Genomic DNA, 24,609 nt, shown 5'->3' on the forward strand with positions numbered 1-24,609 from the left:
AGATTGCTTTGCCTTTCCATCTTGAGAAGATCAGAGACAAGCTTGCTGAAAATATCCATGAACTCTGGGGAATGAATAAAATAGAACTTGGCTGGACTTATGGCAAGGTACATTTTAAGAGTAATTCTAATGAGAAGAAAGGAGCCTTATGCATGAAGACCCTGGAGAAGCTACAAAGAACCACAATCATAGCAGATGGTGGTGAAAGCTAGTGTCTATTTACAAGGTTGAAATACTGAAAAATCATTGTAGCTACAAAATAAGGCCTGCCTTCTTTCCTTCCAGAATATGACACACCATTGGTTTAAGTGGTGGCTTGTGGAAGATGCTGATGATGTATTCCTCCATTTTTAAAATAAAAAACCCCTTAATTTAATAGAAGAAATAGGATGTTTATACATTTACTTGTATATGGAATACTGCAACGTAATTTCCATGTCATGTATACAACCAACATGTTTTTAATCTTACATACTAAAGTTTTTAATCTTGCATATTTAACTTAGTTACAGTGGTGAAAGTTCCTAAATTATTGGTATGGGGACACAGAAATGGCTTGTAAGAGCCATGTGGTCTGAGCTGCAGCAAGCTGCTCAAAACCTCTTCACGTGTCAAGCTTCTTAAGTAGAATGGGGGGGGGGGGTAAGACAAAGGCTTGATTACCTAATCCTCCCAAAATGAACTAACCCTGGCAGGACAGCTTACTCTATGGTCTTCATGCATTAATTAGGCTTAAACACGTTTCTTATATGAGGATGGTTATGACATGGAAATGGTATAGCAAAAAAGGGGCAAAATGTCTTCCACCTTCTTCCCTGGCTGGCAAGAACCTTGCAGGACTTTGAATGCAGTGGAGAATCCACTGCTCTGCAACTAGCTAACTCCTTGTTTGGATTGCTCTGTACCTTACTAGTTAAAGACTCATGTTGGAAGGTTTCCTAAGGTTTATCTGTTGGGCTGCCGTGGTTCTAAGGTTACATACAGTCTCTCTTGTATTTTACATTATAGATACGAGACGATAATAAAAGACAACACCCTTGTCTGGTGGAATTTTCAAAACTACCTGAAACAGAGAAGAACTATAACCTTCAAATGTCAACAGAAACCCTGAAGTGAGTTATGAAATGGAAGAATTTAAAAACCACTATAATATATAGTTTAATTCTACAGGAGAACTCTGTGTTGTCATTGTTTTGGAAAGTGGGTGTCATATATACAGTTAGGTTCATATATTGCACCTAAGAATGTCTGTGCACTCTACAGGCATATGAGGAACAGAGGGGAAGTAATATTATGCCATTACATCATTTCATTCTTGCTACAAATTTAGAAACAAGCAGTATGATTTTGGAGTTATGCAGAATTATATTGAATGGAAAATAAAACATTTTGCCGCCTGATCCCCCATGTCAAAGTCCTACCTGGGATTCAGTTTCTTTTAAGGAGGGCTTCTAGAATTTTCCTTTCCTCTACTCTGCCTCAGTTCATTAGACACTGAGCTTCAGCGTTTGATGGAAGGTTGAATTAAAGTGGAGAAAAGCAGCACATAAAATGTGGACACTGAAATAATTCTTGCTGTGCTATAAAACAATTCTGGTTTTTTAATTTACATGTTATTAATTTTTAGTGGAAAGTGAAATTATATAATATAAAATCTAATAGCCTATATATGATGTTGGAAATACACATTATTTATAGTAGCAATGATAGCATGACAAAGGAATAATAATAATAATAATAATAATAATAATAATAATAATAATAATAATACCTCGCCCATCTGGCTGGTTTTCCCCAGCCATTCTGAGAAGCTTGCAGCACATATCAAACACCAAACATTTCCAGATACATTGCTACCTTCAGATGTCTTCTAAAACTTTTGAACTTATCTCCTTGACACCTGATGGGAGGGTGTTCCACAGGGGTGGCACCACTGCTGAGAAGGCCCTCTGCCTGGTTCCCTGTAACTTCGCTTCACACATTGAGGGAACCACCAGAAGACCCTTGGAGGAGGACCTCAGTTTCCAGGCTGAGCGATGGGGGTGGAGATGCTCCTTCAGATATACTGAGCTGAGGCCGTTTCAGGCTTTAAAGGTCAGCGGCAACACTTTGAATTGTGCTTGGAAACGTACTGGGAGCCAGTAAAGATCTTTTACTGTTGTGTGTTCCCAGCAGCTGCTCCCAGTCACCAGTCTAGCTTCCACATTCTGTATTAGCTGTAGTTTATGGGTCACCTTCAAAGGTAGCCCTACACAGAGTCTATTGCAGTAGTCCAAGCAGAAGATAACCAGAGCATGCACCACTGGCGAGACAGTCTGTGGGCAGGTAGGGTCTCAGTCGGTGCACCAAATGGAGCTGGTAGACAGCTGCCCTGGACACAGGAAAGGAAGAACTTTCACATTGTTGATTTATGGCCATAGTAATAACCAGCAAATGTAATTCACATGTTTTTGTTTTAAAGTAAGTTACCACTGTCAGAATATATTATACACATTAAAATGAGATGAAATAGAATCCTATGTGTGTGAACTCAGAAGTAAAAAACTTAAAATTTCTATAATTTTTGAGCTGGGGAATTATATATATGCTTTAAACTGCCCAGAGTGGCTGGAGAAACCCAGCCAGATGAGCGAGGTATAAATAATAAAACTATTATTATTATTAATAACATTTGGTGTAGCCATTCTAAAAGAATATTTTTTATCAATGTGCTTCTTCTAAATATGACTGTGGATAGGAGCTGCTAAGTTGCAAATGTGTAGCACAGTTTATAACCCTCATAAAAAGAGTTGGCTATTTTATTCAGAGAAGCATACATTGGAAGTTTGGGAGTTTGTTTGAGGCAGGGCAATTATCCACACACGTGTTAATCAGTGTGAACAATAGAGACTAAAATCTGGCATAAGCAGACTTGATGGCATAGGGATAGAAAAATACTCAGTATCATAGAATCAGTAGCCAGAGATGGTTTGTCAGGAGTGCTCTGATGGTGTTTCCTGCTTGGCAGGGGGTTGGACTCGATGGCCCTTGTGGTCTCTTCCAACTCTATGATTCTATGATTCTATGATTCTATGGATAGGCAGGCTAAGCCACATGCGACAAGGGAAAGCAAAACTCTTAGGGTCATTTCCCTTGGCTACTTAAGGAAGAGCTGACTCCCCATGCATATATCAACCAGACCCTTAGTATGAACAAATCCTATCGTCAAAAAGATTTTTTTAATAAGACACATCCCCATGTTGCTATCTATCCTATCCCAGCTTGCTGTAGTTTTGTGAGGCCAGGGATAAAAGGATAAAAATCATACAAGGCAAAGGGAGAAACCACGCTGGACCACATTTTTTATAGCACATAATGGTGATTATGATTAATGAATTAATACTCTGCCTTTCTATAAACATTCACATGACGGCTCCCTCAAAATCGACACAGTACAAAATGAAAGTAAAACCCAAGAACAAGTCAAAATGCAACCAGCAAAACAAACTGACAAGCAAAACCAACACCAGTTAAAAACAAACAGCAGTTTTGTAAGCAGAGAGTTGGGAATTGTGGGACTGTACTCTTCTTTCCTCCCCTAGCCCCAGTTTCTTTTGTTGTTTTAACCTCCCTGATGGATATTGCGTTGTATTTTTACAACTCACTTTTATTTTTATAGAACGCTTTTGGCCCTTGGGTGCCATGTTGTTCACATTAATCCAGGAGCAGAGGAAGATCTTCAGAAAATCAAACTTCCAAAAAAGTAAGTGTGTTTATAACTGTAATGACTGCATATTGATTTCATGTGTTGTTTATGTGATGATTATTTGTAAATTGCTGGTTGGAAATGCTTCATACTTTTCTTTTGGCAATATAGATTCATAAATTTTGAACTTATTGAAGAGCTGCTTATCCTTTATAGAAGGTTGGGAAACTGACCGAAAATACCACCTTGTTTCAGAACCCAAGTATTAAGACCTCAGCTGTAACACCTCTGTGTTAATTTTAAGGAACTAAAGAAGAATAAGTTGTACATATACCATCTTGTTTAGAAGCCTGTATATTTTCTGAATACACACAGAGTTTACTGTTTCTTGAAAGAATTCTACCTCCCAACACATCTTTTGATTTACCAATTTTGTTATAAAATAAACAGTTTTTTCCTGTTTAACTTCCCTAAGTCTCCAAGTGCCAGAGGACTCAGCTACATTAGTAAAAAAACCAAAAAACAAACAAACCAGTGTTTTGAATGCGTTATAAACATGCAACACCAGGTGGCGATGGAGAGTAAAGAAAAATTTTATGTGATTTTCCACAGCATTTTTTCCCTTTTGTTATAACGATTTAATTTCTGACTCATTTATAGCGTTTTTTCCCTGTATGTAGATCTACCCAGAGTTTCTTTAAAAAGCAAAAAATAGCCTGTAGGAAAGCGGGGCATTCCTCAGAGGTGCGTTTCACCCAAGCTTGTTAGTCTGTTTGCCTGTTGGCAACATAGACTTTATTTATTGCCCATAACCAGTGCACATCACCAGAGTGCTTGAGAATATTTGGAATGGTGCAATGGGCAGCTGTATATCATGGATTGTTTCTGCCCTGTTTTCACATAGATACAGGGCATTCCAAAAAGTTCATACTGTATATTTAATTGTATGCAGTAATAGGAAGAATATTTCACTCTAAGGTATCTAACACCTCCTCTCATAGCACATTGCTTGTTACATTTGGTTGAAACATATAGCTGAGTGGCTAAAACACACTGATTCTAGCTCCAAAAGTAACCCTCTATCATCTCTGCTGGTTTATAGTTACATGATGTCAAATGGCTATAAGCCAGCACCTCTAGATCTTTCTGAAGTGAAATTGCTGCCTTCGCAAGAAGTGTTGGTTGACAAACTTGCAGAGAATGCACATAACGTCTGGGCAAAAGACAGAATAAAACAAGGTTGGACATACGGCATTCAGCAGGTAAAGATAATTTAAATAATATTTGGGTGGCATTAGGATGAGGGTTATGCTTAATTTAAAGTGGCACTGCTGGGTTATACACTTAATTCTTGAAAAATCTGTCTTCTTCAATGACTACTGTGTTTGTCTGAAAGCCTGTGATAACTGAGCTATGATAGTATGATCATTCAGCAAATCTATTGCAAAAAAGAGTTTTATGACTGGAATTGGACTTGCATTGGCCTTGAGTGTAAATTCAGACAAATCTGTAGTGTGATTCTTCCATGTTTTGCTTGCCTTTTATTTATTGTGTTTATATCTAGATTTAATTTGATTTAATTTAATTTTGCAGAAAGAATCTATAACCTGAATCCTACATTTCTTATCTGTACCTTTTTTAGGATCTCAAAAACAAACGAAATCCCCGACTGGTGCCTTATACATTATTAGATGAGCGTACTAAAAAATCAAACAGAGATAGCCTTCGTGAAGCTGTCCGCACCTTTGCTGGTTATGGATATAACATTGAACCACCAGATCAAGAAATAGGCAAGTCTTCCCGTGTTATTATGAACAGTCGCTATAGTATTTCTAACATGCTTTGCCATCTATCTCACCTATTTCATCTTCCCAACAGTTTTCTCATTTTTTAGCTACATGTGGATTGAACTAGATGTTGCAAGCACTGGTTTACACACTCTCTCATTCTTCTGCCCTGTTTAGCACTCAAAAAGCAGAGAAATGTAGAAGATTCGCTAACCAATTGTGTCAACAGGAATGTTGTTTAAACCCGACAATCAACCTATTAAAAAAAATGCATGTTTAAATCTGCATGTCAATCACTCAGAGACTTAAGGGGCATGCTTGAGTGACTGATGTACACTCAAACGTGCCAATTTTCACTGCTCCTACCCCGCTCTTCCCCATGACCAAAACACCCTTACCTTCTCCTGTGTAGAGGAAGCAATGTGTTATGCAGTACCACATCTCCCTTCCCAAAGTAAAGCTTTTTGGACTTGGAGCAGCAGGGAGTCAGGCCAGGAGGACAGAAGGAACCCAGGGAGAGAGAGCAAGACCCAGTTCAAGGAGGAATTGCTCTTAAGGTTGCTTTAGCACCTCTGTAAATGAAGCTACAAAAATACTGGAATATTGTTTCAACTAACTTAGAGTTGTTGTTTTTTGCTTTCTTCTATCTTTCACAGCTGACCAAACAGTAGAAAAAGTGAGCATTGACAAGATACGTTTCTTCAGAGTAGAGCAGTCTTACGCAGTTAAGACTGGAAAGTGGTATTTTGAATTTGAAGCTGTAACAGGAGGAGATATGCGTGTTGGGTGGGCGAGGCCAGGCTGTCGGCCTGACATAGAATTGGGTGCTGATGACCAAGCATTTGTCTTTGAAGGCAGCAAGGTTGGTACATTTGATAATAAAATTAAGTAATTAGGTCTGTAGCTAATAGCTATGGTTAAACAACTACTACAAAAATATGGTTCACACACACACACACACACACACACACACACACACACAGTCTTCTGTCCAAGTTTATTATTTGTTTAACAAAATTTATATATCGCTTGATTATTTTGGGTTTTTTTAAAAAATCTCTTAAGCTGTTTACCACAAGCATCACCAAAAGTGTGGCCAATATCCAGGCAACATTTTCTGGATCTGATTGCTTACCTGTTTATCCTCTGTTTAAGAAATTAATTTTGATTATGAACTCAACATTTGCACACAAGAATACCACATCACTTGGTATTTAGGTGTGACTTCTGGGGACATTTTGAATTTATTCAAAATGTGTTAAATTAATAGTCAATTCTGCCCCCGTCTTGACAAAAATAGCTTCTTTGTTTATCTTCTTTTACCCCTCTCTGCAGTGAATATGTTCCAACACACACATTTAAACCTGCTTGTTTTTCAGGGTCAACGTTGGCACCAGGGGAGTGGATTCTTTGGACGAAATTGGCAACCAGGAGACGTAGTGGGTTGTATGATAAATCTAGATGACAAATCAATGATATTTACTCTGAATGGAGAGTTGCTTATAACCAATAAAGGTTCAGAACTTGCTTTTGCTGACTTTGAAATAGATAATGGTAAGCGAATTCTTTGTTGGGACAGTGCTACTAATTGAAAGGAAATAACGAGAAACCTGAATCTTGCTGTAGACTTTAAATTCTTAGTGTACAAAAACGATGATTAATTTTGGGGGTGTTCCACAACTTCAGATTTCAGTTGTTTAACTAATAGACATTGGCTGTTCATCAGCCTTCCCAGCTTTTAGTGAAGTAGCTTAATTTAAGAAACGTAACTATCATTTCCATTCAAGCAGGCGTGTTAGCTTGTTGCACAAATTCATTAGGCAAAAGCTTTTGTGGGCTACAGTCCACTTCATCAGATGAAGTGTAATTCTAAATTGGAAAGCATATATATATATTCATGTGGTGTTTTGTGGTGCATGTGTACATGCATGTGTAGGGGAGAAAGGTCAAAAAGAAATTCAATGCAAAAGTAAAACACTGTGACAGTGACCAAAAGGGAAAATAATCACCATGATCAATGAACATGGCATTGTTAGTGGTAATGCAAACATGTCCCTGGGCTGGGGACAGAAGTGAGGTGAATTGGGCTTCCATTCCTATGAAGGGGAAAGTATGGCATGGGTGAAGGTATACAGATGAGGCAATAAGGACTGATTACATCAAGGCCCTTGCTCCCTCTGTTTCATCAGGATCATGTCAGAATTTGAGAATATCAGTCAGTAAACTAAACTGACTAAACACGTGGGTGGCGCTGTGGTCTAAACCACCAAGCCTAGGGCTTGCCAATTGGAAGGTGGGCGGTTCGAATCCCCACGACGGAGTGAGCTCCCGTTGCTCGGTCCCAGCTCCTGCCAACCTAGCAGTTCGAAAGCACGCCAAAAAGTACAAGTAGATAAATAGGTACCGTTCCGGTGCTTTACCTTTAAACTTAGTCTGGTGGTGATGCTGATAAACACCAAACCTGCCCAGAATAAAACATCTGTCACCTATGATTTGATCATAGATGAAGGGCCTGACCTTGTGTGCATAGCTGAGATCATGGTAAGCTAATTAACACTTTTAGTTTTAAGTTAATTACTAAACAGAATGAAGCCTGATCCAAGGTTCTTTCTTATTAGAACCCCAAATCCATTGGAATTGAACCTGGGCAGCATTTTGTCACTTGCTATTTTTTTGGGGGGGGGGATTTAATAATAGTCTGTCCTTGAAATTAATCATTTGTAATGTTTAAATCTTTTTTTAATTTGAAAGTTTATGTCCCTCCGTGATATATATATCATGATGATAACCAGTAGGGCTTCTCTATTCCTAAACGGGCTTTTATTAAACAAAAAACGGCAGTGTTGCACGGCAGCGATCCATACGGATAATTTTGTAATCTATTAGAAACCATTAGGATTCACAGTTACAAGTTATTGATGGCAAATGCCAAGATGATGCCACTAGCGTATGTTACCACGTGTAGCTAGCGCTATTTGTCCTTCTTTCTGACTAACATTTTTTCATTAATGACTGCCTGGGATGCTGTATCAGTTGTGCTGTCAGCTTTTTATGAAGAAAGGAACATGTGTAATGCCTAGCAAAGCCAAATACTTCAAAATAAGAGTATTAGGAATAGGCTTGGCTCTTTCTGTTGGAAGTAGATTTGTTTAATCACTGGCATTTAACTGCTACCTTCCTTTCGTTCCTTCCTCCAGAATAGTCTGCTTTCAGAGTAGTCATTAAGTTGTTTTGTTTGGTTTCTTTTTCTTTTCTTTTAAGCAGAAAAAGCATTATTTGTTCATTCTCTGTTCCCACTATTTGGATGAAATTTCCACTAAGTGCCTTTTAGTTTCTTGTTATTTTGTACTGCCAAGTGCTGCAGACCTAACAAGATCTGGTCCCCTTAACATATCCCTGTGCTTCTCATGGAAGCCTTCATGCAGAGTAATGTTATTAGCCTCATAAAAGGTTTATAAGAAAGCTTTCCTGTGGTTCAGGATAAGTTGTTTATCCTTTCAGCTCTTTATACAATAAATGTCAATCTGACATTTGGTAACTGATTATTAGAGAAGTCAGTCAGGTGACTAATTGTTTCAGAAGGTCTTCCGTGCCCTACTTATGTGATGTTTTATTATTATTTTATTTCTGGGGGATGTGTGTGTGTGTTTGTGGCTGCCCTGAATTCTTCGCCACCATTTCTAATGAACTGGGTACAAATTTAATCAGAAATAAATAAATTCATCCCTTTAACCGAAAGAGATTGCACTGAGAGTATGGTAAGCTTATGGTTAGAATAATCAACTCTGGGGTTTTCTATGTATACATTTCTCTAACTCCATGTTTCATGTTTGATTCAGGCTTTGTCCCCATATGCTCATTGGGTCTGTCTCAGATTGGACGGATGAATTTTGGAAGAGATGCCAGCACCTTTAAGTATTATACAATGTGTGGTCTACAGGAAGGCTTTGAACCTTTTGCTGTCAACATGAACAGAGATGTTGCTATGTGGTTCAGCAAACGTTTACCAACATTTGTCAATGTACCAAAAGACCACCCTCATATTGAGGTAATGCTGCATAGTCAGAAGAGACATGGCATGTTCCCTTATACTTTTGGTCACTAAGAATTACATTGCAGAAGTTATAATAATAATTTTATTATTTATATCCCGCCCATCTGGCTGGATTTCCCCAGCCATTCTGGCAGCTTACAGAACATATTAAAAACATAGTAAAATGTCAAACATTAAAAACTTCCAGATACAGGGCTGCCTTCAGATGTCTTCGAAAAGTCAGATAGTTGTTTATTTCCTTGACATCTGATGGGAGGGCATTCCACAGGGCAGGTGCCACTGCCGAGAAGGCCCTCTGCCTGGTTCCCTGTAACTTCCCTTCTCACAGTGAGGGAGGCTATTTCTACATCGCCTTATTGTGAATATATATCATTGACAGTTCCCATAGGCTTTCACGTTAATCACTTTCACTTCCTTTTATCTGCATTACTTCTCCTTTTAGATAAACTAAAATGGTTGTATTTCAGTAATTTATTCCCAGACACAATTACAACCTGCTATTAAGATGTATTTAACACTAACTGTGTGCAAGATAGAAGTGATATTGTTGTTATTCTGTTTCACTATACCATTCAATTAGTCTTTTTTTTTAAGCAGATGGTTTGATGAGACACCCAGTGATTAGTTTACATTCTGTATACAGATACATTTCAAAGGTCCCTTTTTATAATCAAATTTGAACATGTTTAAACAGACAATACATGTGTATTCAGAAGTCCCATTGAGTTTGGGTAAGTGGGTATAAGACTGCAGCCTTGCTGTGTTAATGCTTGAGAACTTTGGTTTGTACAAAACTGTTTTTGAGGTAGGACATCTGAAGGCGTATTCTGTGCATCTTAAAAACTTGCTACTCTGTCAAACTCTCTCTCTCTCTCTCTCTCTCTCTCTCTCTCTCTCTCTCTCTGTGTGTGTGTGTGTGTGTGTGTGTAACTGCTCCTTTTTTGTTCCATAAGAAAATTGTTAATAACTTTTGACTGCAGGTAACAAGAATTGATGGGAACATTGACAGTCCTCCTCGCTTAAAAGTTACCCATAAGACATTTGGAACACAGAATAGTAATGCAGACATGATATATTGTCGCTTGAGCATGCCAATTGAATTCCACTCATCTTTTAACTACAGTACTGGTTTGGAACTGATTGATAGTTTCCAAAAAAGGTTAGATATAAGTTTGATTTTCCTCTAGGCTTAACTTTGTTTTAAAACCACTTTCTTTCCTTTTTTGAGTCCATGGATTTAAAAATGATTTCTACTTACTCTGTACAGTTTCGTGGCTTTGGGTTTTATGGTACCCTAATCCTTAGTCTATAAACAAGAAATTTATCTATCCTGTAGTTAAATGGCTTTGATTATTCAGGGGTATTGAGCATGACAGACTTCAGCTGAAATGCAATCTACTGGGATGTATTCTGATTCAAAATATTGTAGTCACACTGCCTTTTAAAATTTATATGCTGCTGCAAGTCCTTCTCTTTAGCATATACCTATTTTTATTTAAAGCAGTTGAGGCGCAAAAGGACTTTCTGATCCTATGTCCTCTTTTAACTGACAGATAGAATTCATGCATAATTTTCTCTTCATGGTTCTATCTAGCACAAGTTTCATACTATGAAAAAAGTGCCAAAGTTCATATTTTCCAGATAGCAACCAATCCATCAAAGCTTCCCTTCATCATTTTTTCGGTGTTATTCTCTCATAGAATCATAGAATTGTAGAGTTGGAAGGTACAACAAATGTCATCTAGTCAAACCTCGAGCAATGCAGGAATCTTTTGTCCAACGTAGGCAAAACCCACGACCCTGAGATTTAGTCCCATACTCTACTGACTGAGCTATCTCAGTTCCTGTTTTATGTATTTAAATGACTGTTAATTATACTTTATTTTCAGAAAACAGAACCAGGAAATACCTGTTCATGCCACAACAGTAAGTATATAACCATGGTTGTTGTAGTTTCTGTTTTTAGAAATGGGCTAGCTCTTCCAGGTTCTGATGAATTGGTTCAGATTAAGTCACACTGTTTCTCCTAAAATTGGGAAAGAATTTGAGTCAATGTGAGCCAATCCAGGTTGATGGTCATTGGGATATCATGGAGTCTGATCCCTCTGCCATTCCCAAACCCCTGCTCACCCAGTAAGCCCCCATTGATCCTGAAAGTCCCAGTCCTTCACAACATGTACTGGCTGCTTCTGAGGACTGAATCGCTGCTGGATTGTCTGTAATCTTTGGGTTGAAGGGTGGAATACAATTTCAATTCAAATTCAGTAGGTAAAGGTAAAGATAAAGGACCCCTGGACAGTTAAGTCCAGTCAAAGGTGACTATGGGATGTGGCGCTCATCTCGCTTTCAGGCCAAGGGAGCCGATGTTTGTCCGCAGACACCTTTCTGGGTCATGTGGCCAGCATGACTAAACCACTTCTGGTGCAACAGGACACTGTGAGAGGAACCAGAGTGCACGGAAATGCTGTTTACCTTCCCGTCGCAGCAGTACCTATTAATCTACTTGCACTGGTGTGCTTTCAAACTGGTAGGTTGGCAGCAGCCGGGACAGAGCAACGGGAGCTCACCCTGCCGCAGGGATTCGAACCGCCGACCTTCCGATCGGCAAGCCCAAGGGGCTCAGTGGTTTAGACCACAGCGCCACCCGCGCCAGTAATTAGTAGTTAGGCCCAGAGAAGCTCAGTGAAAATTGAACCACATGTCAGTGCGGAATGCTTTGAACATTTATCCAGGAAAAAATAAAGCACAACCAGTTTTGTTCAAGCCATGCATACTGATTCTATTATTTCTTTTTAGTACACGGTTGGCAGTTTTCTGTTAGAAGGTTTTTGTGCTTGTTTCCATTTAAATATGTATTTGTTTAAATATTTCCGCTTGCTATTGTTTTTTTCAGTACTACTACTCAGTGCGGATCTTTGCGGGCCAAGACCCATCTGTTGTCTGGATTGGCTGGGTAACACCTGATTACCACTTTTACAGTGAACATTTTGACTTAAATAAGAACTGCACAGTAACAGTTACTTTGGGAGATGAAAGAGGAAGAGTTCATGAAAGGTGTGACTCTTAGAAATTACCTGTTGATTAACCTATGTCTCAATTAATTTTATCAATAGTTGGAAAGGACTTTTAATTTTTATAACCCCAAAATGAAATTGGTTTGATTTTATTCATAACATTTGGACCTGAGAATATGCTTTGTGCAAGTACTTAATGCCATCCATCATTTACTAATATTAGATACAGTTAACAGTAACATTTATAGGACTCTGTGTTACTTCCTCAGCTACAAATCCTTGAAATTAAGTGTCCTGTGGCTTTAACTGTGATGATAATTTTGATGCAGACTTCACAAGTTAAAAAGTAGAGTTCAAATGTTAGACTTGTATTTAAAAAAATATGTTGTTAACTTTTCAATAAGTAATATCCAAACAGCTGAGTGACAAGGGGGGGAAAAAGATTTTTCCCCAGGTTTCATTGTACTTCTAATTAGAAAAGTAAGATTTAAATGAACCTTTCAGGTGATCCTTGCAAGTGACTACTGACTTAAAGTTAGTTTTAAATGCAAAGCTTGCACTTAACATGCATCCTTATGTTTGGCTATAAGCCACCATTTATCCAAGGGCTCATCCACACTGCAATTTCTTGCATTTGTCCCATGATTTCTATGCACAGGTCTGAGAGGGTTTTCTTTTGCCCCACTACTTTCCCCGGGAAACCTGATGTTTACTCAGTAAAAGACTTTGGGCTTCAACCTTTCAGTGGCGCTCTGTACAGTGCTTCTCACATTCTGTTGTTTGTCATGGCTGCAGCACTTCCTGTGGCTTCCTCTTGGCTCAGTGCCCAGGGCAGGCAAACTGGACGTCCTTCCCTTAATCCACCTCTGGTTTACTGCTGAGTTGGAGCAAATGTCAGCCCACAGAAAACCTACCCGACGTTTATTCTGATTCAGCTGTAAACTGCAGGTTTTCCTAGGGAAAGTGGGGGGGGGGGGAGAAAACCCCACTCGGACTTACACCTAGAAATCGAAGAACAAGCAAAAGTGTGATTAAGCCCAAAGATACAGGGTGTCCCTTATGGGTCTGATAGAGCTGGGTTAGGCCACGTATAGAAGTGGAGTTCAATGATATCAATATGCTGTCCCTGTTCTTCCCATCTGACCTGGGTTTTGCTGCCTCTCTGCTTGCTTAGGCTCAAGCTACAGGTTACAAGGTGAAAATTGTGTTTTCTCTTTGCATATCCTCTTTCCCTTCCCTTCCCTCCCCCTCCCCCAGTTGCTTTCTCCCATGAAGGGGCTCCAGTTTTACAGCTTTGGGGATGGTGTTCCTGTATTTCTGTTGCACCAACAGTGATAACAAAAAAATTTTTTTCCTTCCAGTAGCACCTTAAAGACCAACTAAGTTAGTTCTTGGTATGAGCTTTCGTGTGCATGCACACTTCTTCAGATACTTCTTCAGTATCTGAAGAAGTGTGCATGCACACGAAAGCTCATACCAAGAACTAACTTAGTTGGTCTTTAAGGTGCTACTGGAAGGAAAAAAATTTTTTTGTTTTGACTATGGCAGACCAACACGGCTACCTTTCTGTAACCAACAGTGATGTTATCTCAGATATAGTATTGCTGGATTTGATTACCACAGGTATCTTACACCAGCGCTTCAGTGTTAACAATGGGTCACAATTGTTACCGCCACACTTCAAAATGCTGGTTTTAAACTCTAAAGCCCTAAATGGCTTGGATTAGGAGTACTTTATGTCTTACTGTGATCATGTAGGTTTACCATAAACACCTTTCTTATTATGCCGTGTACTTTGGCAAATGTGGCTTTCTGCACCTATAGAACTCACTTCAGCTGGAGACTCTTCAAATACTTGGCTGGGCTGGGCTGGAATTTGGTGACCAGACTTAAACTATCACAAGGAAATGGATTTTTAATCCGTAGTTAGTTCCTTTGTTGCATATTTTTCTGTTATAGTACAACCCATAGGATGGAGCAAGCTAAAGCTTCAAATAATAATCATAAAAAATCAACAAAATCTGCATCTTCACCCTTTTTAACCACTACTTGTCCTGATGAATATTTTGTTTTGTTTTGTTTTTTTCAGTGTAAAACGTAGCAATTGCTACCTGGTCTGGGGAGGAGAAACATCTGTTAATTCACAAAGATCTGGTCGTGGTAACGTTGATTTAGAAATTGGATGCCTTGTTGAATTGGCTACTGGAATGTTGTCATTCACAGCCAATGGGAAAGAACTGGGAACTTTCTACCAGGTATCAATATATTTTACCAAAATCATTGTCATCATCATCCTCTTTATTTCAAAGTGACTGTAAAAGATGAAACATGTTTTATTGAAGTACTGCTGATAATGTGTGACGGCTGTTTGGTGTTTGTGTTACTGTATGAGTATGTAGGTTTTGAAAATATACTATGGGCCCTGAACCAAATATTCTTATACTGTACAATTTTGTGCAAGCATAGGTAGGCTACTAGTCCTGGTGGCTATGTTGTAACTCCATTTTCAGAGGCAGTGATGCTTCTGAATACCAGATACTGGAAAATCACAGGAGGGGAGAACACAGTTGCACTCAGATCCTGCTTTTGGGCTTCCCATAGGCATTTGGTAGACCACTGATAGAACAGGATGCTAGACTACCTAGGCCACTGGCCTGATCCATCAGGACTATTACTATGTTCTTACTTGGCATAGACCTAGTGGTGGTTCATTAAGGGGGCGGAGGCAGTGGTGTATTTCCAGTGGTAGTACTCTGCTTATTAGGATGGGAATCAGGGAGGTAGTAGCAAGGTTGGGAGAGCTCCAGGTTGATAATGATGTTCCAGAACATCCCCAATCTTGCTGCTGCTTTGTCATCCCATTAGGGATGCAGGTGGCGCTGCGGTCTAAACCACTGAGCCCCTTGGGCTTGCTGATGAGAAGGTCAGTGGTTCAAATCCCTGCAACAGGGTGAGCTTCCATTGCTCTGTCCCAGCTCCTGCCAACCTAGCAGTTCAAAAGTACGCCAGTGCAGGTAGATAAATAGGTACCGCCGCGGTGGGAAGGTAAACAGCATTTCCGTGTGCTCTGGTTTCCATCACAGTGTCCGGTTGCACCAGAAGCGGTTCAGTCATGCTGACCACATGACTCGGAAAGCTGTCTGTGAAAAAACGCCGGCTCCCTCGGCCTGAAAGCGAGATGAGCGCCACAACCCCATAGTTGCCTTTGACTGGACTTAACCGTCCAGGGGTCCTTTACTTTACCATTCCATTTGCAGTGCCACTGTCACTGGGAGGTGTCTACCTCACACACACATACATACACACAGCCCTGAAAGGCAGTTGCACATATAAATAGTCTATAAATACATGCATAATGAAAGAACAAGTGATACTAAGATATGTTATGCAACAGGTCTGGGCATATTCCACACCATGTAGTATTGTTGTGCCCCCCCCCCCCCATATCAGGACTCACTTGGAAAAGTGGCTGCAGCCATGGCATTATGAGATTCAAATGAAATTGCCTCACTAAATCATCACTCATGATTTCTGTCAGGGTCTTATAGTATAGTATACCAAATCTGCATAGATGCATGCCTAAGAATAAAAATTCATCACCATGCTAGTCACAATAGACGTCAGCTTATATCAAGCCTGTACTTAAAATCCAAGCTATTTTTGCTGAAATTCCTTCTATCCGTGTATGAGACAAAGGCTGTCATCTTCAAGTGAAATTATGATGATTCTCCCAGTGACACCTTTTTCTACTCCAATCAGGAGTGTCATAGGAAAGCTGGGTATGCAATTAACAATTCTTTATTTAGTGCAGTGTGTGATGGATATAGAATAAACATGGCATGAAACCAGTTAGGGAAGACAAAGGTTATTGTATGATCTTTATGGAGACAAAAGATTTGTACATTAACTCTACATTTATCTTGTATGCTGAAATAAAGAGGTTCCAATTGGAAAGAGAAATGAAGATGAAATAATTTAATTCAGTTCCTGAGCACAATATAAGAGAGTAGATAGATTATTTTTTAAAATAGAAAAAATCATCATTTAGAAATATTTTATTACCATTAGTGAATTCCCATTCCTGCTGATGCCACATTACTCCTAGACCTAGTGCAGCCGTATCCAGACATTCTCTTTGTGTCTTGATGTCACCTGTGAGAATGGAGAACGGGGCAAGTGCACTAATCTCTGTCATGACCCTGCATGACTTGGAAGGTGAACATCAGACTCAGTTGATGTAGAAACCGGACGCCTTGTTCAGTTGGCTAATGGGAAAGAAGTGGGAGCTTTCTACCAGGTATCAGTTTATTTTCCAGAAAATTCCACTTGTCTCAAAATGGCTATACAAGATGCAACATACTTTATGGATCCACCGCTGAGTCATTTAGAAACCTGATCTTCCAGTAGTTTTGATTGTGCAGAGATGAAACACACATTAGAGTACATAATTTTGCCTATTGCGTGGCAGTGTGGGCCGTGAAGAACTGTCTTCCTCACAACCCCTTAGGGCCCCACTGTGACTCTTTTTACAAGACGTTTTGAAGATAAAATCACTCATCTCTGTTGAGATGACGCTGCTTAGAGTGCAAATCCATCTGAGGTGTACAGTGCTGTTCTGTGGGATCAGTTTCAGTTGATATGGCTTGATGACATGGACAAGGTGCTCGCAGGAATGCAGCAAACACATGCCATCTGGACCCTTGCCTTCTTGGCTGATTAAAATACAGTACATTGTTCAAGCTGCTAACAGTGGTCGAGTGTCATGAGCAGTGCTTTTTTATAGAAAAAAAATGGTGCCTGTACTCACCGTGTAGTTGTTATAGTAAGTGCCACACTTTTAACATTTGGGCGGAAAAGGTGCCAGTACTGTGTTCCCTTGAGTAAACCCAGGAAAAAAAGCATTGGTAGTTGAGCATATTGTGCCAGTATTAAAATAATTTCATTAGCTAGCAGCTTGTTTCTCGGTTTAATTGAGGCTGTTGTTCTTTGGTCTTTTAAAAAACCCTTTAGCAGCTTGACTAGGAATGCCCTCTTCCTCCCCATTGCTAGATATATTTGTCGGAGGCCATATTCTGGTTGCTTTCTGAGGTTAGGCAAAAGCTATCAGAGGGTAGGCCTTTTCAGCATAAGTGCACAAATTGTGGAACTCCTGCTGTAGCCTGTTCACTACGTGCCATTATTACTGTTTTTTAGGCACTAGGTGATTCTCTTTGGTGTTTTAATGGCATTTTATTATTAAGGTAAAGGGAAAAGGTACCCCTGCCCGTTCGGGCCAGTCTTGCCAGACTCCAGGGTTGTGCGCTCATCTCACTCTATAGGCCGGGAGCCAGCGCTGTCCGCAGACACTTCCAGGTCACGTGGCCAGCGTGACAAGCTGCATCTGGCGAGCCAGTGCAGCACACGGAACGCTGTTTACCTTCCCGCCAGTAAGCGGTCCCTATTTATCTACTTGCACCCTAGGGTGCTTTCGAACTGCTAGGTTGGCAGACGCTGGGACCGAACAACGGGAGCGCACCCCGCCGCGGGGATTCGAACCGCCGACCTTTCGATCGGCAAGTCCTAGGCGCTGAGGCTTTAACCCACAGCGCCACCCGCGTCCCATTTTATTATTATTATTATTTTAAAAAATATTTGGTCCACCTTTCAAATGGTTCACTATTTTGAAGCATTTTACTCACTAGTTCATTGTTAATTATTTTTATCTGCTACATTTGTTTTGCTTAATTTCATTGCTGCTAGTAGCTGCTTTGAAATATTTCCAAGCAGGAGAAATAGAAATATATATTAAAAAACTTGCTGCAGTGTGCGGTATGTACAGTATACAAAATTTAAAAGGAAGTTTAAGCTGCTTGTCAATGTTCTATAACATGCAATGCAAGTAATCCCGCTTGGATTACTGCAATGCGCTCTACATGGGGCTACCTTTGAAGGTGACCTGGAAACTATAACTAATCCAGAATGCGGCAGCTAGACTGGTGACTGGGGGCAGCCGCAGAGACCACATATCACCGGTCTTGAAAGACCTACATTGGCTCCCAGTACGTTTCCGAGCACAATTCAAAGTGTTGGTGCTGACCTTTAAAGCCCTAAACGGCCTTGGTCCAGTATATCTGAAGGAGCGTCTCCTCCCCCATCGTTCTGCCCGGACACTGAGGTCCAGCACTGAGGGCCTTCTGGCGGTTCCCTCACTGCGAGAAGCCAAGTTACAGGGAACCAGGCAGAGCGCCTTCTTGTAGTGGCACCTTCCCTGTGGAATGCCCTCCCACCAGATGTCAAAGAGAACAACAACTACCAGACTTTTAGAAGACATCTGAAGGCAGCCCTGTTTAGGGAAGCTTTTAATGTTTGATGTATCACAGTATTTTAATATTTTTAATATTTTAATATTTTGGGGGGAAGCCGCCCAGAGTGGCAGTGCCCATGGGCAGTGTTGTTGTTGTTGTTGTCGTCATCATCATCATCATCATCATAAAATATTCTGGAGTTTTCAGTGTACTGTATACTGAAGCATTCACCACATGCTTCCTTAGTACCCCTGTTCCCTGTGCCGTACATTGCAGTAGAGCAGGACGTTGCAATCAGGGCTCTTGGACAAAGTGAGATGAGATTATAGATCTGCTATTGGATCCACCACAGTTTTTTTAAAATGGGATATGAAGGTATAGAAGGAGGGATTTCAGTATCTTAGTATATGGGAAGGTGGTTTAACTCTTGTCTCTGTGCTGTTTTCTCAACTGAAACCACTTCTCTGAACCTCCTATTTCCCCAGTAGGAAGAAACCTATGTCTCTGTGTTGGGTGGGTACCCAATTTTGCAGGCAGATGTGTACAATTATATAAATGAATCTAGGTTTGCTTATGCCAGGGGTTGTCAACCTGGTCCCTACCACCTACTAGTGGGCGTTTCAGGATTCTAGCTGGGCGGTAGGTGGTTCTATGGCACAAGTGCTCCTTCCATCGAGCACTGGTGGGAGGTAAGGAAATTTTACCATCAAGATGCATTAGTGGGCGGTAGGTATAAAAAGGTTGACTACCCCTGGTTTACGCCTTAGAAATATAGCGTGTTTACTCTTATCTCTCTGTGAATGAGTATGTGTGAGCAAGTTCATTTTCCTACGTTTTGCTTTGGAGCAAACTCTTCAGTTTAACATGAGCAATGTAACCCCCAAAACGAAACATTTCTTCCTGTTCCAGTTTGTTCTTTTCAGTAATTGCATCCCCTTATAAGAGCATTGGTTTGCTTGTCTAGTTGTGCTGCCTTTTTTCACAGCATGACTCTTGATATGCTTTCTCTGAATTAAGTCCCATTGAATTAAAGGAACTTACTTCTAGGTAAGTGTGTACTAAGAATTGCGACTTTAGTAAATGTGGCACAACAGTATCATTGTTGCAAGTTGATAATAGGCTCATGCTGCATTTTAACTGCAATAAATATATTTTTCAGGTTGAACCAAACACAAAATTATTTCCAGCAGCTTTTTTACAGCCTACGAGCACAAACCTTGTACAGTTTGAACTGGGTAAATTAAAGGTATTTTTAATAAAATTATTATCAACGGATATTATGGACTTTGAAGTAAATTCTGTAATGCCAACTGTATGATTTCGTTAACACGATTAGTAGAATTTCACTTTTCTCTCTCCCATTCCCTGGAACTATTAGTGAAATGATTCCTGAAGTATAAAAAAGCGTTGTTTCCTCAAAAATGTAAAAAATAAAATAGAAATATATGGGCATATATTAGATAGCATACCTAAAGAGAGCTGCATGTCTGCTTACAAGTTCAGATACTAGATACAACAGGGAAGGGAAGACTATCACATTTCTGTCTTGTTTTTGCATTTCAAGTATAGCTGCTAATGATCATCCTGTCTGACTGACATTGGAAAATAATAGACAATGGACAAATTGCCTGTTCCAGATGGCATCCACCCGAGAGTTCTCAGAGAACTCAAACATGACATTGCTGATCTTCTAAAAAAATATGTAACTTGTCCCTAAGATCAGCTACCATACCTGAAGATTGGGAAGTAGCCCAATGTAACACCATTTAAAAAATATTTTTTTATTATTTTTAAAAAGGGATCCAGGAGGGGGCGGACACTGGAAATTACAGGCCAGTTAGCTTAACATCTTTCCCCAGAAAACTGGTGGAAATTATTATAAACTAACCAAGCATATAGAAGAACAAGTCTTGCTGAAGCAGAGCCAGCATGGCTTCTGCAAGGCAAGGTTCTTCTCATAATCTGTTAAGATTCTTTGAGAGTGTCAACAAGCAGTTGACTTGGACTTTCAACAAGCTTTTTCACCAAAGACTCCTAGGTAAACTTACCTATCTTTCAATACAGTATGTATACCATGAGGTGGTGTTAAATTAACTCAAGGTTCTGTTTTTTTAAAAAAATATCCATTTATGGGGGTTTTTTGTTTGTTTTTTAGAACACTATGCCTTTATCAGCAGCAATCTTTAAAAGTGAAGAGAGAAACCCTATTCCCCAGTGCCCTCCTCGGCTGGATGTTCAAACTATCACACCTGTTGTGTGGAGCAGAATGCCAAACAGTTTCCTGAAAGTAGAAGCTGAGAAAGTCAGTGACCGCCATGGGTGGGTGGTCCAGTGCCTGGAACCTTTGCAGATGATGGCTCTTCATATTCCTGAAGAAAGCAGGTACATTTAAAAGATACAGTGGTACCTTGGGTTACATACACTTCAGGTTACATACACTTCAGGTTACAGACTCCGCTAACCCAGAAATAGTACCTCAGGTTAAGAACTTTGCTTCAGGATGAGAACAGAAATTGTGCTTTGGCAGCGCGGCGGCAGTGGGAGGCCCCATTAGCACTAAAGTGGTGCTTCAGGTTAAGAACAGTTTCAGGTTAAGAACGGACCTCCAGGACGAATTAGGTACTTAACCCGAGGTACCACTGTACTTTGCTTCCTTAAGAGCAAGTAGGTTATATTTGATTTATGTTAGTTTTTAATTCCTATCATTAAATCTCTCATTCAACTTATAAAAGTTGGACTGGTTGTTGGACTAGTTGTGCCAGAATGTGTTTGGAAATCCATGTTCCTAGCCACATCGGATTCACACTATTAGTTTCTGGGAAATGGTTCTCCAAATGGCAACAAGTCAGAAGCTTAAATCCACCCTGTGCAACAAGAACAAATTATCTGGATTTGGGGGAACAGCCCTTCCATGCGGGTTTTTACTTGTGGAAGGGTACTTCTTTTCCCAGCTATTTGGAAATATCACTACATATAAAAGGAAATATTTGCTTCTCCTGCATAAATGTAAAAAAATTAATAATTCTGGATTTAATTTTTCATCCTTTAATGTAGAGCCTAATGCAGCCCCTAAGGCATGCACAACATAGATTCTTCACATATTACTTTCATATTTGTAAGGATTACTTTTAGGTTTTAGTGCAAGTTATATAGCTTTAAAAAAGGTTATTTCAGTCATAATTCTTGCGATATATCCAGAGCTTAGTACTGTGCTTCTGTATTAGATTACAAAAAAAATATTAAATCATCAATCTGAAAATGTACCCTCTGGAAAATACAGATTTATAGCAAGATATAACCTAAGAAATTGATCTTTTCCCATGCACATGGACCAATTCTAATAAACCTGAAAGGAAAGAAGTAGAAAGTCTTTTATTAAAACACATTGCTTCAGTATTTTCCAGTGAAGCTATAAAAATACTGGACATGATGGTGATGATCCTGCTAATCTAAGCAGTCCTATACACAAGCAACTGATGTAAAGCAAGTATAAAAGTAAAGCCAGTGTAAATTTACTCTAGATCCAAACTCTATTCAGCAATGGGACTACTGCTGGCTAAGCGGGCCTAAACCTGGTCAAGGAAAAGCAAGCCTTTAAAATAGTGTTTCAGTTGCACCACCCTTTTTGCCTGCTTAACTTACTCTGGGTTGCCAGGTCACATAGTCACGTGACCAAGATGAACCGTTCTCTCTCTCTAGTCCCACTACCCCTCATGCCCCTGGAGCATCGCTTTCTCATGGCTTACACCACCTTAAGATCCTTCGTGCTCGGCTCAGCCAGTTGGAGCCTGGCTGAGACAGGATGCCAGAGATACCCTGGTGTATCTCCATCTGATCCATGGATGAGAGATTGAAGGTGGCATAGCCTGGCTTCTCTAGGAACATCCCAGCGTAGCCAGAGATCCACCCACTCATCCATTGTAGATCTTGCAATAGAAATGCTTCCTAATTCTAGATCCAACCCATTATTTGGGTTCTGCTCCCTAATTCAGTTGTCTTTACACTAATGCAGTGTATGGGAAACAAACAAGATGAACTGGAGCTTTTAATACAGGGTGGCAAATATGACCTGGTAGGCACTACTGAAACAGATAATTCAACAGTCGGTCTGCGAGCATCTAGAAAAGGATGCTGTGATTACTAAAACCCAGCACGGGTTTCTCAAAAATAAGTCATGCCAGACCAATCTGATTTTTATTTTGGGATGGAATTACAAACTTGGTAGATTAGGGAAATGCTGTAGACATAGTGTATTTTGATTTGAGTAAGGCTTTTGATTTGAGTAATTCCCCCATGATATTGTCACAAGGAAGCTGGTAAAATGTGGGTTGAACGAGGTAACTGTTAGGTGGATTTGTAGCTGGTTGACTGAGTGAACCCAAAGAGTACTCATTAATGGTTCCTCATCACCCTGGAAAAGTGACAAGTTGGGTGCCACAAGGGTCTGTCCTAAGCCCATTGTTGTTTAACGTCTTTATAAATGACTTGGTAGAAGGAATTGAGGGGCTGCTCATTAAGTTTTCAGGTAACACCAAACTGGGAGGGGTAGCTAATGCCAGAGAAGATGGAATCAGTATTCAAAATGACCTTAACAGATTGGAGAACTGGGTGCAAGCTAACAAAATTAATTTCAAAAGAGACAAATGTAAGGTTCTGCACTTAGGCAGGAAGAACCAGATGCAAAAAATATATGATGGGGGACTACTAGCAGTACATGTGAAAAGGATCTAGGGGGTCTTGGTGGACCGCAAGCTTAACATGAGTCAACAGTGTGTTGCAGCAGCAAAAAAAGGCTAATGCTATTCTAGGCTGCATCAACAGAAGTATAGTGTCTAGATCAAGGGAAGTAATAGTACCACTCTATTCTGCCTTAGTCAGACCACACTTGGAATACTGTGTCCAATTCTGGGCACCACAGTTTAAGAAAGATGTTGACAAGCTGGAACGTGTGCAGAGGAGGGCAACCAAAGGTCTGGAAACTAAGCCCTATGGAGGAGCGCTTGAAGGAGCTGGGTATGTTTAGCCTGGGGAAGAGGAGCCTGAGAGGAGATATGATAGCCATCTTCAAGTATCTAAAGGGCTGTCACATGGAGGAGGGAGCATGCTTGTTTTCTCCTGCTCTGGGGTGTAGGACTTGAACCAATGGCTTCAAGTTGCAAGATAGGAGATTCCAACTAAATATTTGGAAAACTTTTAGTAAGAGCTGTTCAGCAGTGGAACAGACTCCCATGAGATGTGGTGGACTCTCCGTCCTTGGAGGTTTTTAAGCAGAGGTTGGATGGCCATTTGCTATGGATGCTTTAGCTGAGATTCCCGCATTACAGGGGGTTGCACTAGATGACTCTCGGGGTCCCTTCCAACTCTAAGATTCTATGATTTACTTCCTTGTTTATTTATAGCATTTGTACCCTGTTCTTCAGCCAAAATGCCTCCCAGAACCTCTTACATGAAATCAAAGCAAGACACTCAGTTCCTGCAGGCTTACAATCCAAAAAGAAACATATAGGCACACACACAAATGGGAAAAGGGGCAGGAAGAGGAAAATCAAAATTAATGTATCAGTTTCTAAGCAGTCGTTCCCACATTGGCTAACTGGCACAGTTCAGAGGCCTCCAGCAAAGCTGGTGAAACGAGCCCTGCTTCCTATCTCTCCCACTGAGGCAATCTGATGGAATGGCAGTTGAGGGAGATGAGGCCTGAAGGGGCTGGCCTGTCAAAGCAGAGTCAACAGAGTGAGCTCTGCTTCTCAGCTCTCCCACTGCTGGAAAGTAAATCACAGTTCTC

The 24,609-nt window shown here is 40.2% G+C and overlaps 1 protein-coding gene across 1 annotated transcript in view; it reads left to right on the forward strand.

Moving 5' to 3' along the window:
• RYR3 (ryanodine receptor 3) overlaps positions 1–24,609 on the forward strand; it is a 273,106-nt gene that overhangs the window by 119,014 nt on the left and 129,483 nt on the right. The window contains exons 21-34 of the mRNA XM_053382025.1: positions 3–107; positions 1,009–1,112; positions 3,659–3,742; positions 4,788–4,947; positions 5,328–5,475; positions 6,129–6,334; positions 6,852–7,026; positions 9,312–9,520; positions 10,507–10,685; positions 11,416–11,452; positions 12,420–12,580; positions 14,630–14,795; positions 19,984–20,070; positions 20,980–21,206. Of these exons, the coding sequence (XP_053238000.1) occupies positions 3–107; positions 1,009–1,112; positions 3,659–3,742; positions 4,788–4,947; positions 5,328–5,475; positions 6,129–6,334; positions 6,852–7,026; positions 9,312–9,520; positions 10,507–10,685; positions 11,416–11,452; positions 12,420–12,580; positions 14,630–14,795; positions 19,984–20,070; positions 20,980–21,206 (2,048 nt within the window). The remainder of the gene's footprint in view (positions 1–2; positions 108–1,008; positions 1,113–3,658; positions 3,743–4,787; positions 4,948–5,327; positions 5,476–6,128; positions 6,335–6,851; positions 7,027–9,311; positions 9,521–10,506; positions 10,686–11,415; positions 11,453–12,419; positions 12,581–14,629; positions 14,796–19,983; positions 20,071–20,979; positions 21,207–24,609) is intronic.

Source organism: Podarcis raffonei, chromosome 1 (genome assembly GCF_027172205.1).
Source record: "Podarcis raffonei isolate rPodRaf1 chromosome 1, rPodRaf1.pri, whole genome shotgun sequence".
In the NCBI taxonomy this organism is placed as follows: domain Eukaryota; kingdom Metazoa; phylum Chordata; class Lepidosauria; order Squamata; family Lacertidae; genus Podarcis; species Podarcis raffonei.